Source organism: Podarcis filfolensis, assembly GCF_964270895.1.
Source record: "Podarcis filfolensis genome assembly, chromosome: 2".
NCBI lineage: Eukaryota > Metazoa > Chordata > Lepidosauria > Squamata > Lacertidae > Podarcis > Podarcis filfolensis.
Window position 1 is genome coordinate 97,495,369 of NC_139605.1, and position 13,584 is coordinate 97,508,952.

Genomic DNA, 13,584 nt, shown 5'->3' on the forward strand with positions numbered 1-13,584 from the left:
AACACCAAACTGTTCTCTTATCCTGCGATTACCAAGCTTATGTAGGGGGCTTTGGATAGTTTTGAACATCCAAAATAAGTTTTGTCCATCAGGTCATTCCTATCCATGCTCTTCTTGCCATCTTCCAGGTTGCTGAGATATGTTTTGCTTTTACTTTTTACAGAAGTCACATGTTAACTTGGGGAGGGGGCATTCTCATTCCCTTGAGACGGGGGGGTGCTAACTCCCAGGCTAAAGGACTACAGCCTTGTTGTAGCCATTCTAGCTTTGGCTGTTGCTCAGAGAAAACCCTACCTGTCATTTCTACTCGCTTGAACACCCTATTATTCTGTTTGAATTGAGAGGAGGCCACCGGATATGAGAACAGCTTCCATCAAGTACAATTCTTCCATCAAGAAGAATTGGAACTGAGGAGGAAGCGCTGTTCCTCAATACTAAAAACACATTATCTGCATGCAGAAGGTCTTGGGTTCAATCCCCGTTTTCCATGCCTGAAACCTGGAGAGTTATTGTCAGTAAATAACAAGAAATAGCCTCACCTATTTTTGTGCCTTCAGTCTTGTGTAAAAAGAAGGAGCTGAAGCTTTTCACAGCAAGGAGGGAAATGTTGTCACCGGATAATCCTTGCACATCATCACTGCTGTTCAAGAAAACCCTTAATAAAATACAAAAACAAACGAGGGCATTTTTTCAGGCAGAACTCGCTGGAACTCAGTTCCAGCATTTCTCAAGAGGGCGCCATTGCCATTATAGGAGAAAAAGGGAGTTCCGGCACCTCTTTTTCTAGGAAAACAGCACTGGTTAAAACCCACAACTACTGTGGTTGGCTTAAAAGTTAGCAACCCTACAGAGGCTGGTTATTGCTTGGTTAATACAGAGATGTAAAGTGTAATGCAAGTCTTATGTGATAGATGGATAATGCTACCACCCAAAATTTAGGAAGTGAAGTGAACTTGAATGGCATACAGACCCAGTACCGGATTTACGTATAAGCTAAACAAGCTATAGCTTAGGCCCCCAAGAGAGTGGGGCCCAAAATATTTAACGGGAAAACTAGATATACATTTCCAAAATATAAGAGAAAAACAAATGAAACAAAGCCTACATACAGAAACAGTGTTTTGTGTTGTATAGGCTCCTATGATGCAAGTAAGGGGCCCTGCCTGCTCCCTTAAACATCACTGGTTTGCTCATTTCTATATATAGGGTGCCTACATAATGGTTGCACGGCAACAAGTGCAAATGGCTTTAAGTCCCTTTAAGTCCTATTAAGTCCATAAATTACCATATAGCATATATTCAACACAAAAAACAGCAACAATTTGTTGTTGACACAGGACAGCTGGACATATAAAGGGCCCCATTACCTTCAGTTGGGACACGGGTGGTGCTGTGGTCTAAACCACTGAGCCTAGGGCTTGCCAATCGGAAGGTCGTGGTTCAAATCCCTGCAACGGGGTGAGCTCCCGTTGCTCGGTCCCAGCTCCTGCCAACCTAGCAGTTCGAAAGTATGTCAAAGTGCAAGTAGATAAATAGGTACTGCTCTGGCGGGAAGGTAAACGATGTTTCTGTGTGCTGCTCTGGTTTCAGCAGAAGCAGCTTAGTCATGCTGGCCACATGACCTTGAAAAATTGTCTGCAGACAAACGTCGGCTCCCTCGGCCAGTAAAGGAAGATGAGCGCCGCAACCCCAGAGTCGTTCGCGACTGGACTTAATTGTCAGGGGTCCTTTACCTTTTAATGCTTGAGGAATTACTGTATTTTAATATTTTGTTGGAAGCTGCCCAGAGTGGCTGGGGAAGCCCAGCCAGATGGGCAGGGTAAAAATTATTATTATTATTATTATTATTATTATTATTATTAACCTTTACCTTTTACCTTCAGTAGCTTAGCGCCTCATCAAACCTAAATCCGGCCCTGCACAGACCTCTAGATTGCATAGGTGGAATAAAGTTTTATATTGGATGCTCTTTTCATGACTTTTTTGTGTTCCTTTAAAATGAGTGGGGAACCCATGGCCAGCCATGGCCTCCCATAAACATCAGCCCCAGCCAGCATGGCCAATGGTCAAGGGTGATGGGAGCTGCAGAAGGTACCAGGCTGGCTGTCCCAGCTTTAAAACTATATCAAATATGAAACAACAAATACAATGTTGATTTAAAATATCTTAGGAGTGCAAATAACATGGGATAATAATTCCCTGTTTCATTAGTCTTCCAATGGGTTGGAATTCGCAGTTAGGTTGCATCCCAATCTAGCGTGGGGTAGCACAAACACACTGCTATCTTTTCCTGTCTCTTAGGTAAACAGGAAGAAGAAAAGGAAGAGGAAGAGGAAGAAACAACCACTTGGGGCAGAGAAAGGAAGTGTAACCAGAAGTGTAAAAGAGGCCAGAGCTCTTTTATTTTTGATTATTGCATAATGGAAGAAACTGGTGGATCCATTTCTGCATCACAAAACACACCTGTCCAAACTCTCTCTCTTAGACCCGGCCCGCCTAAAAAGAGGAAAGAGTTGGAAACAACCAAAAGCAGGTCCCATATTGCGGTTTTCGGTTAAAGTTGGAGGGTGTTTGAAAAGATTTCTGGGTGTTTAAAAAAAGGAAGAAGAAAAGTGTTCGTAGACCTTACAGTCTTGTGGTATATGAGTAGATATGATTAACTTATAATATATAACTTTGCTGTTTCCTATTTGAGTAAAGAACTTTCAGGGGAATGTGCCATCTGGCCCTGGCGATTTCTTACGATTTAGCTTGCAGATTAGTTCTAAAAATACTTTGTCATTTTTCTTTGACGCTGTTCTGATTTATTGCCTTGGGAAAAAAAATAAGTTCAGGTGTAGATATCTCACCCAACATCTTCTGCAGTAAAGACAGATGTAAAGAATTCATTGACATGCCTTAGCAATTTCCCTGTCTTCCCTGAGTGCTCCTGTTACGTCTTTGTCATCTAGGAGCTCACTGCCTGTCTGGCTGGCTTCCTGCTCCTGATGTATTTAAAGAATTTTTGTATGATGAGGTGCAATACATATATATAGCAATTTGTTCTTCAAAAGCCTCCCTGATTGTAGCCTTGCATATAATTTATCCAAGTTTGCGCTATGCTCTTTACCTAGGCAAAACTTTCAGTTTTGAAAGGGATTCACTTTGACTTTATGACTCCCCCCCCCCATGTTGGCATTTTGGGGGCTATGCTTGTTGGGTTTTTGAGCAATGATAGAGACAGGGCTATTTTCCCCAGCCAGAACTCACTGGAACTCAGTTCCAGCACCTCTCAGGTGGGCGACATTGCTATTATAAGAGAACAAGGGAGGCGTTCACGGTGAGTTCTGGCACCTCTTTTCTCCAAAAAATAGAACTGGATAGAGAGATCGTGAAAAAATAGTCTATTTATACCATTATTTCTAATAACCTCCTTGCTGCCTTTAACTGTATTTTTCACTCTCAAGTAATTAAAAAAACACACATAAGGGATGAGTAGATTTTCCATGTTCTGATTTAAGTAGGTTGACTCTGCAAATAGCTTTCCTTTGCGCCAGGGAAGGGAAGCCTGTAGCCTTGGGCTATAGCATTTGCTTGCATGCAGAAGATCCCAGATTGAATCTGCAGTCTCTTCAGATGTCCCTGAAACCTAAGAGACCTACGGTTGGGATCTTGGTCTGACTTGGCATAAGGCTGGTTCCTATGCCCTTAAGGACAGTCTCACTATCATTCAATCTGAAGGAAGGGCTGTAGCTCAGTTGTCTGACTCAATAGAAGTGCCCCATGCTCCTTTGACTACAACTCCCAGGATGGACAGTGAGCAGGGAAGCCAGTAGCTGGAGTCCAAGATAACTGGAGGACCACAGGTTCCTCTCCCTGCTGTAAAAAGATATGCAGACAATGAGGTTTGCTTTGCCGTTTCTGCTTCTTTTGAGGCCAGGCCAAGGTCAGTTCCCTCAATTTCCTTCCAAGAGCATAGAAGCCAACTTCTAGGGGCTGAGGTCCCTTTAAAAAGGTAAAGGATCCCTGATTGTTAAGTCGAGTTGCAGATGACTCTGGGGTTGCGGCGCTCATCTCGCTTCAGGCCAAGGGAGCCGGCGTACAGCTTCCGGGTCATGTGGCCAGCATGACTAAGCCGCTTCTGGCGAAGCAGAGCAGCGCACTGAAACGGCGTTTACCTTCCCGCCGGAGCGGTACCTATTTACCTATTTGCACTTTGACGTGCTTTCGAACTGCTAGGTTGGCAGGAGCAGGGACCGAGCAACGGGAGCTCACCCCGTCGCGGGGATTCGAACCGCCGACCTTCTGATCGTCAAGCCGAAGAGGCTCAGTGGTTTAGAGCGCCACTCGCGTCCTTCACCCCCCCCAATGAAATATTTGATAAGGTTGCCCCCCTCGCCAGGTGATGGGCATTGCCATTCAAATGATGTGTGTGTACCACATCTTACTTGGGACCCCCTATTTGAAGTTGTCACCCCTGTCTCCAGTTATGAGGGCTTGCGATTCCAGTACAATGGTCCCTCAGGTTGAGAACTTAATTTGTTCTGGAGGTCTGTTCTTAACCTGAAACTGTTCTTAACCTGAAGCACCACTTTAGCTAATGGGGCCTCCCGCTGCCGCCGCGCTGCCACTGTGTGATTTCTGTTCTCATCCTGAAGCAAAGTTCTTGACCCGAGGTACTATTTCTGGGTTAGCGGAGTCTGTAACCTGAAGCATCTGTAACCTGAAGCGTATATAACCCGAAGTACCACTGTACTTAACTACATGCCCAAGGTCCATGTTGTAAAAGGCGTGTAAAACATTTGCAACAGCGTGTTCCCCTGAAAGAGTTTCTGGATCCATTTTGCGAAACTGGGGGAGGAGGGGGTGGGGCAGGGAGAGACACAGACAGGGGTGTCTACAAAAGACAGTAAATCCGGAATATTTTTTTGATCCGTGTTAAAACCAAACCAAAACAACACCTTAACCTACCCACCCCCGGAGGCAGGGATGCCGGCACAGCACATCTTCTGCGCGCATCCCTCTCAGGATCGCGCCCTTCCCGCGCACAGAAGTCGCGCCCGCGCCTGGGTCTTTTCAGAGGGGGCTTCTCATATCCCCGAAGGCGGAGGAAAGGAAGGCTGTGGCCTCCGGTTCGCGCAGAGCGGAGGCTTTTCGTGCCCAGCCTTCAACGCCGCCCTGTTGAGCTACGCTCAGCCAGCCGCCAGTCCTGCCTGGCGCGCACCGGGCGCTCTGGGAGCCGGCGTCGGTCACCAGGTGGCGCTGCCGGCCTCCCTCTTTCTCCGCCTACCCCGGGCTGAGGCTGCCGCCGCCGCCGCCGCTACTGCTGGCGGCTCTACTGCTGCCAGATCTTTGGCTCACTCCGCTGCTGCCGAGCCGAGGAGCGGGAGGGCGGCAGCAGCAGCAGCAGCAGAGCCGCTGGAGGAGCCGGCGTGCCCCCCGCAAGAGAGGCGCGTCGCGGCTGCCCTTGGAGACCCGTCGCCGCCAGCTCGCCTTCCGCCTTTCAGCCGGCGCTTGGGGTGGGTGGGGGTGCTGTGGGAGGCGGACACGTTCAGGAGAGAGAGAGACGCAAGCCGCTGCCTCCGGCCATGGAGAAGAAGACCGCTCGCCTGGCGAGCTGAGCGAGGGGGAAATCGGGGAGGAGAGAACCCCGGACCCCCACCCCAGTCCGCACCCTCCCCCTCCGCGAAACTTTTCCCCCCGTTTTGAAGCCCGCCGCAGTGCCTACCGAGAGAAAACTTCGCGCCGTCTGGGATTTGCGTGTCTGAGTCTGAGTCGATCCCTCCCCCTTTCTTCTCGTGACTCCACGAGTCGATCGTTGCCTTTGCAGGGATCGATCTCCGTAGCCTTGAAGTAATGTTTTGAGAAGCCCGGAGCTCGGAGCAGTTCCTGGAAACCTCCCCCCACCCCCATCTCTTCTCCCCCGTAAAGGTTTCCTCCTCCTCCCCCCCCCCACCCTGTTGAGCTTCCACGAGATCCAGGGAGCCGAGCACCGTCCGCTCCTTCCGCGTTGCTGCTGCTGCGACCCCGGCGGAGGAGGGCAAGAATTTGCAACAGCTCCGAACTCCGACGAGGCGCGCCAGTGGGCGCCTTGCCTGCCAAACTCTCTCTGTGCTTCCTCGCCCGCCGAACCCCCTGGAGGATGGAGGTGGTGGCTGCGTTGCAGCGGACTTCACAATTCCCCGTTCCCCCCTAGACTTTTTTTTTAAGAGTTGATCCTAGGGCGGGATGTTTCAATTGGATATAATTGCTGCCTCCCTGTTTGCTTTTTCAATGCGCCCTGGAGGACGAAGTGGCTTTCTCTAAGGTCTGGCCGAGAAGATCGTTATCAAAACGGAAGAAGAGCGGAGGGAATCCCCTCTCCCCTGCGCGGTTCTTCCTGGGATCCGGCAGCAGGCATAAGGGATATTAGATACAGTACAGAACAAAAAAAAAAAAAAAAAAACCCGCTCCAGCAGAAGTTCTCTTCCTTGCAAAGCTTCTCTGGTAACCATGGCTGGGATTGGCAAACGCTGGGAGATAATGTGCTGCGTGATCGTCGTGCTTCTGGGCAGCCCTGCAGCCACAGCCCAAGGTAAATCGAGGAGGGGGTTGCTTACGAAGCCCCCTGCACGCCTTCAATGGCTTGCATGTGTGGGGTGGGGGGGGGGCGCTGGACGGTGCAACGGAGATAAAGGGGCGCGCGGCAAAATCTGGATATTTAGCTCCTAGTAGCTGCTGGATAGCAAGACCCGCACTTCGCGTTGAGGGTTGTGCACGACTTTTTTCGGCTGATGGAAGTTGAACAACTCAGCCGTAGGCTAAGGAGAGTCTGTTAAATGAGAAGGGGCGGCGGGGGGTAAGAGATTGGCAGAGAGAAAGAGGGGGGAAATCCACGGCTTTTTTCTTCTTAGTTGGGCGATGGAGCCTTTTCTTCAATTCGGTCCGATTTGTGCTTTGGGTAGTCAGGAGGAGGTTGACGGCGGCGGGGAGGGGGGTTGTTTTGTTGTGGATGCCGGGAGACACGGCTTTGGAGAAGTTTACGTCTGGTCGGTTTGCGGGACTGAAATGCCTGTTCAAAAGTAATCAAGAGATCAAAGCGGAGTGGGAAGGAGGGAGTCGGAGACGAGGAGAGGCAGGCAGGCGCTGGAGATTTGAGGGAGATAAAAAGAAAGGCTTTAAAGAGGAGGGGGGAAAGGAGGAGGGCCTCCTGTTGAAGGGCACTTTCTGTATTCTCTGCTGGGGGCGGCGGCGGCAGAATTCACAGCGCGATCCTAACTCGATCCTGCTCATTTAAGAAGTGGGGCTCGATCCCTAGCAAGTGGGAGAGAAACGAGCTTTCAGCCCCAAGACAAGTCCGGTGGGGCTTGCCTTCGAGCGCAGCCGTTTCTTTTAAAAACGCAAAGGATCGGAATGCGCGCCCGTCTGGGTTGCGCGCCCAGGAAGAAGCCTGCGGGGCGAGGTTTCCCCAAAGCACCGCCGGCCTCTCTCCAAGCGCGGGCTGGCCGCCGGTGAATCCGGCTTCTCCTTCGCGCTGCCAAAAGGCTTGAATGTTCCTTGGAGAGGGCTGCGTGTGTCTCCCTTTCTGCGTGCGTTTTGCGTGTGTGTGTCGTGCACAGCCCAGTGCAAAGCAGGCTGCCTGGGATACCCAGAGAACTTCCGGGGGAGAAGAATGCAACACGTGGGGCAGACCTAAAAGAAAAGAAAGAGGAGAGAGAGAGCTCCCTCCTTCTCTCTCTGTCACCACAAAAGAAAATACTGCCTTGGGTGTTTTTTTTTCCAGAATAAACCTTCCCTCAAGCTGAGGGGGGAAATGAATTGTGCGGCGACTCTGAGGAAATAATAACAATACGGCGACTTCTCCAGGCTCCCTCTCGCGCGCCAGCCTTTTATTTTTTAAAGGCTAGATGGAGAGGGTGACCTCTTTTCTTGCACAGCCTGTTGTCTCGCGATAAGGGCTTCTCTCTCCAAAGCTGCTTACAGGTGGGCAGGCTTTTCAAAGCGCGCAGAGGCGAAGCGGGGACCGTAGGGCAGCCGTCAAGTGTCGTCGGCGTCGTCCCGGCGCCAAAGCGCCTCATTCTCTCCTCTCAGCTCCCCCCCCCCCCCCGCCATTTCACGTCCAGCCTCGTTTGATGTGTGTGACTTCATTGGCCAGAGCAGCCCGGCGTAGCGAAATTCCCGCGCGCCTGGCATTCCAACTGAGGCGGGGAGGGGCGCGGGGGGGGGGGAGAAGCGGGCAGAGTGAGGGACTGATTGAAGACAATGGCCGCCACATGCCATTCTTTTCCCATGCCTCCGGAAAGGGTTAATCCTCCTGCAACCCAGGAAAAGCTGGGTTGTCGTAGCAGCCGTTCTTCTCGTTCTGTGTTGTTATAAAAGCACCAATTTGTCCAAAAAACTAAAAAAATCCTTTAAACGCCCTGGTTCACAGATTGGGGGGCGTTGATGAAAGAAAGCAGACGGTTTTTGGACGATTTGCAAAGAAGAAAAAAGCGAATGATGGGAGACCAACAGCAACAAGGAAAAGTTGCTGAGAGGATTAAAAACTAGGGCTGTTTGGGGAGGTGTTTTGTTGTGGTCTGGAGAATTCAATCAGTTGCCCTAGAATAGTGTTCCTACTTGATCTACCTGTTGCCTGTAGCTGTTCGTTTTCTCTCCTTTCCTTCCTCCTCTTTTTTCTTTTTCTTTTACCACAGTCTCAGGACTCTTGAAAAAGTTTCAGAAGCTTCCCAAACTCCCCTTTCCCCTCCTCCATCCGTGGGCTGATCCAATATTTGGTTAGTTATCCAAACGGCAAATGACTGGCACAGGTTTTACAGCCCGCCTGTATAATATCTCACCAGGCACCTTCCTCTCGCCTCCTTTTCTATCTCTTGACCTGTCAAGATAACAATACCAGCCAGGAGAGATTTATGGTCAAGAGGCAGGATGCAATGGCCGGCTGAACCCATGGAGGCTGGCGATAGCTCCTTGGGGCTGCTGAGGGAAATGAAGTGGGGGCGAGATGGGCGGCAGTTCCAGGGTCCAACTTGATTTATTTTCTCCCGAGGCTGGCAGTCGGGTGATGGCAAAGCCTTGCTTATAATGGAGAGCATCCGCAGCAAAAGGATGTGTTGTGGAAGCTAATGCAAAGGGCACATAACTGCTACCCTGTACTTCTGCTCCCGAGCAAAAAACCCCCACACTTGGCTGTGTGGATGGGGGGGGGGGAGTGGCAGGACTCTAAATGTGTATAATGGGCTGGTGGGATTTGCAGCTTGGATGCTGCGTAATCATCTCTGGGTGGAAGAGGCAACCCCCCCACACACTGTATTTATTCCCTCAAACAGTACACTTAGATGTTTGCCCTCTTTGGGTTGAACTAGAGTATATCCTTCAGCTAAACACATTTTTGTCAGCTTCTGGGGCTTAGTTGGTTTGCTTCAGCCACCAGTTGCTAAAATCTTAACGTTCCCTCGCACCCAGTATTCTCAATTTCCTCCCGTCCAGTTTCCCCTCTCTGCAGAGCTGTTGGAACCTGGCTGTGTTAAACCCACTTAACGTGAATCAAATGAAAAGTTTGCCATTAGAAAAAAGGTCGTTGGCGAGTACCCTTTCATGACAGGCCATGGTCTGCGAGTGCCACAAGCCAGCGCCGGACCATGCGATAAGCTAATTGCCTCCGGGATGCTTATGTGCTGTGCAGACTATTTTCAGCCACTTCTGTTATCTGAACGTGATACATAAATAGATTCCCTCTTTAGGCAGAGAGCATTGATCTGGATGCACCAGCCAATGTAGGCTCTTGGAAACTCTAAACTACCTGAAAGAGCAAGAGGAGGGATGTGTGATGATGCCAAGGAAGAGGGGAAAAGTGCTTTCTTTTTATAGTAGACTTTGGGGATGCAAAAGGGTTTCTTAATACCGCACATTAGGCTTGTGGTATTGGCATCTTCCATGATTACTGTGGGCTGAATGCAATATTTTAAAAAAATTACCCAAATTTATTAAACCGCTACTTGATACATTGTGCAAGCACAAGTACGGTGGGCAGCTTCTATATCTTCTGCATTTCTTCGCCACCCCATTCCCCAGTGACCCCTAGGGATGAGGTGCATCTGTCAAAATGCATAGTGATGCTCGTCCAATCTTGCCTTTAAAAGTCTGGGGCACTTTGTGCCAAAGCAGGAACTAAAAGAATGTCAGTCTTAACAGCTAACTTCAATAGGTGGATAACGCCACTGAGGCTCTATAGGATAATGTTATGTGACAATAGGGTTGCCAGCGTGTATACGTATATGTATGTGTATATGTATATGTATATGTATATGTATATGTGTGTGTCCTACTCCTATGAGCTGCAGTCATTGGCAGGTTGCAATGCTTATGTCATGGGAAGCTTGACTTGCTGACACAACAGTCAGTCGACTTAAAGAAAAATCACAGGAGCACAACGTAAGTTTGCCCCATGTTTTTCTGGTCAGTTGGGAACACTAAATCTCCAGTTTGTAAAGGACCAGGAAGCAGATGATGGGAGAAGACCCTTTTCTGCCTGAGACCCTTTGGGAGCTGCTATCTGAGTAGACAGCATTGGGAAGATGGGAAATATAGTCTGACCTGATGTAAGGCAGCTTCTTATGTTCCCTGTTGCAAGGCCTAAACGAAATGCACATATGGGTGTGGTCATTTGCACTACATTGCTTTCCGTGAAGTGCACACTGGCCTACTGTCAGGACTGGTTGGACGTAGAGGAATGGTAGGAGGAAGGAGTTGGGGAACCACTAAGGGAAGAAGGCTCAGAGCCTGGGGAGTGGTGGCAGGACAACGGTGGGTGGTCAAGAGGGGGGAGAAGAAGAGAAAGAAGACCGGGAAGAGGATGTGTCAAAAGCTGAAGGGTCAACAGAGCTTAGTGAGCTGGGAAAGTGCTGTCAAGTGGGAGGAGGCAGAGATGAGTCAGGCTGATGAAGAGTCTTGGGTGTCTCTCCTTCCAGCTGCGACAAGCTCCCCTCCCCTCTTTCTCCCAGAATCAAGAGAGGCATGAAGAGAGGTTGGAGATGCCCAGACACAGTCTCCGATTGCTTGGGAAAAGCCCTGGAGGGGAGGGGACTTAGATGGCTGTGGGGAGGAAGGCAGAGACTTCCAATCCCACCAACTGGTTTTTCATGGAGCAAGACCACCAGGAATGAGCTGCTGTGCTCCTTAGGCTTGACTCTCTGCCAAGTATGTGGAGATCGTGCTTTTGCTAATAAAGAGTTAACTCCAAGTTTGAACTGTGTGATGACTGACCAGCAGGCTCTGTGACACCTACAGAGATGGATCGTAGGTTAGCGGTAGAGCATACTGTTTGCTTGCAAAAGGGGCTTGGGGACCAGGGCTGGGGAACTCAGTTTCTAGGTCTGAGGATGTGGGAGCCATGTGATGATTAGCAAATGTCTAGTCGTCGGCACACGTAGCACTGGTTTGGTAGAAAGCTTAACAAAATCTTCAGGAGGCACACCAAATCTTCAAGAGGAGGAAGTGTTCTTTGCCTAGTAGCTGTGTATGCTGCCCCCTCTAGGTTGCAGAGAAAGGAATATCTGTGTTCATAATGACAAGACTTACCGCCACATTTAGTGACGCTGATGTCGAGGTCAAAACCATTTTTGTCGCACATGTTGTTTGCTGCACAGATGCACAGAGTGAAAGGCAGCCTTGCTTTGAAAGGGCTTGACAGGCTAAATGTGAGAGAGAGACTAGCTAGAGGTGAAAATAAAACTGCATCCACAGTTCAGTGGCAAATGTGGGAATCTAGTCCTGTTCCAGCGACGTAGAATCGTAGAGGATCATCTAGTCAAGAATGCAGGAACATGCAGCTTGTCCCATGTGGGGATCGAACCTGCAACCTTGGCATTATCAGCACCGTGGCCAATGAGTACCTCATTATCGGTGCCAGAAACCCTCTTAGAACACTGGGGTGCCAGTGGGTCCATTCCAGGATGGGGAGTAAACCACCACCACCCCCCGGCACGGAGTAATGGTTCACATACAGTGGTACCTCGGGTTAAGAACTTAATTCGTTCTGTTCTTAACCTGAACTTTAGCTAATGGGGCCTCCCGTTGCCGCTGCGCCGCCACTGCATGATTTCTGTTCTCATCCTGAAGCAAAGTTCTTAACCCAAGGTAATATTTCTGGGTTAGCGGAGTCTGTAACCTGAAGCGTCTGTAACATGAGGTACCACTGTATTCCTGCATTCAAGTCAGGAAGCTTTCTAGCCTGACCCTTAACATCTGTCCCTTTGCTCCAGGGGTGGCACTATGTCTTTGGAAACATTGCCCAAGCAGTGAGGCAGCATTTGTGACTGTGGAGGAGCCTGCGACTCTTTCCTTCAGGTACCTAATATCCAAGGTGCATATCACAATGTATTCTCTCTCTCTCTCCTCTGAATTTATAGCCATTGTTTCCAGCAGCTGACGAAGCCAAAGCCTTCTCAGTGCCCCTGGCTCTTAATGCTGCCTCTTCTTTGCACCTAGCCTATAATTTCTCAGTAATTAAGTCCAGAACATAACAGATAAACTCGCAGTATATTATCCAGAAGGGCCCCTGTGTCAGAAACTGTGACGGTCTCTTTGATTGATTCACTTGCGCTCGCCGAGTTCCTCTTCTCCTTGTCTCCGAGTTTCTGTCTCCTGGGCTCCCTTGCATTGTGTTTGCTCTCAGGCATCAGAAGCTATTACGGCCTGCGTTATGAACTTTCCCCAATTTATTTCGTAAACTCCTGCCTCTCTTGTCTTTGTTTAAAAAACCGTAGTGTGTGTTTCACTGAAATACTGTGTGTGTGTGTGTGTGTGTGTGTGTGTGTGTCGGCCAAGGGAAGGAGAATTAGCACAAGGTTATCCACTTGAATTTCTTGTTGACTGTTGAATGAATCGGGTTTCGTAACTGTAATGCAGTACCATTTCATGGTATGTTTCCTGCAATTAAAAAACCCCACACACTTAAAATATGCAGAAGAGATGGGCAAAAAAGGAGGCAGCAGTAAGGATAACCTAGTAAAAAAAAGCTGTGGTCTAAAATATTGTACTTTTACTATTAGATTCTTGAATTATTTGGAGACTTATGGTGCAATCTTATACACCAGCGATAGCCAACTTGGTACTACTTTGCTCATCGGATATTACTGGCTGGTGCTGAAGGAAGTTTGATGTCCAGTAATATTTGGAGAGCACCACATTGGCTCACCCTGCTAGACACACTTACCTGGGAGAAAATTTCATTGAACTCATTGTACAGGATTGCAAACTAGACATTATGAGGCACCGCTGTCAACCTGTGTCTTTCCCCATGGCCCATGCATTTAGCGAAACAGGTGACATAATATCAATTGGTTGCTGTTTGCAAGGATAAAGGAAATACCGAACGCAAAGAGGTCATGCATTTCCTTTACTGGACCAGGGTTGTAAATAGCCAGTCGCCAGGGTAGTTTCTCTGAACCAGAATAGAACTAAATTATCTGCCACTGCCTTGAACTTTAGTATGCCATCAATTGTGGTTCAGAAGGAGCAGTAAAATGCTTTTGGTTGGTAGTCTTTGTGGACTTCCATGCAAGGCTGCACTTGGCTTTCTTACCAGAAAGCAAGAGGGAGATGCGAGCGGGCAGTAGCTAGGCA

General features: G+C 49.0%; 1 protein-coding gene and 1 long non-coding RNA gene across 11 annotated transcripts in view; one reads left to right on the forward strand and one right to left on the reverse strand.

Moving 5' to 3' along the window:
- Positions 1–3,384: 3,384 nt before the first annotated feature.
- LOC310755754 lies at positions 3,385–5,853 on the reverse strand. The gene is made up of 2 exons (XR_014544512.1): positions 5,708–5,853; positions 3,385–3,855 (listed from the first exon to the last, which is right to left on the reverse strand). It is a non-coding gene; the product is annotated as an uncharacterized lncRNA (long non-coding RNA).
- Positions 5,854–6,434: 581 nt separating this feature from the next.
- SDK2 (sidekick cell adhesion molecule 2) overlaps positions 6,435–13,584 on the forward strand; it is a 363,930-nt gene continuing 356,780 nt past the window's right edge. For all 10 annotated transcript variants that reach the window (XM_083598508.1, XM_083598512.1, XM_083598514.1 and 7 more), the window contains exon 1: positions 6,435–6,553. In XM_083598508.1, coding sequence (XP_083454634.1) covers positions 6,472–6,553 — 82 coding nt within the window. In that variant the 5' untranslated portion in view covers positions 6,435–6,471. The remainder of the gene's footprint in view (positions 6,554–13,584) is intronic.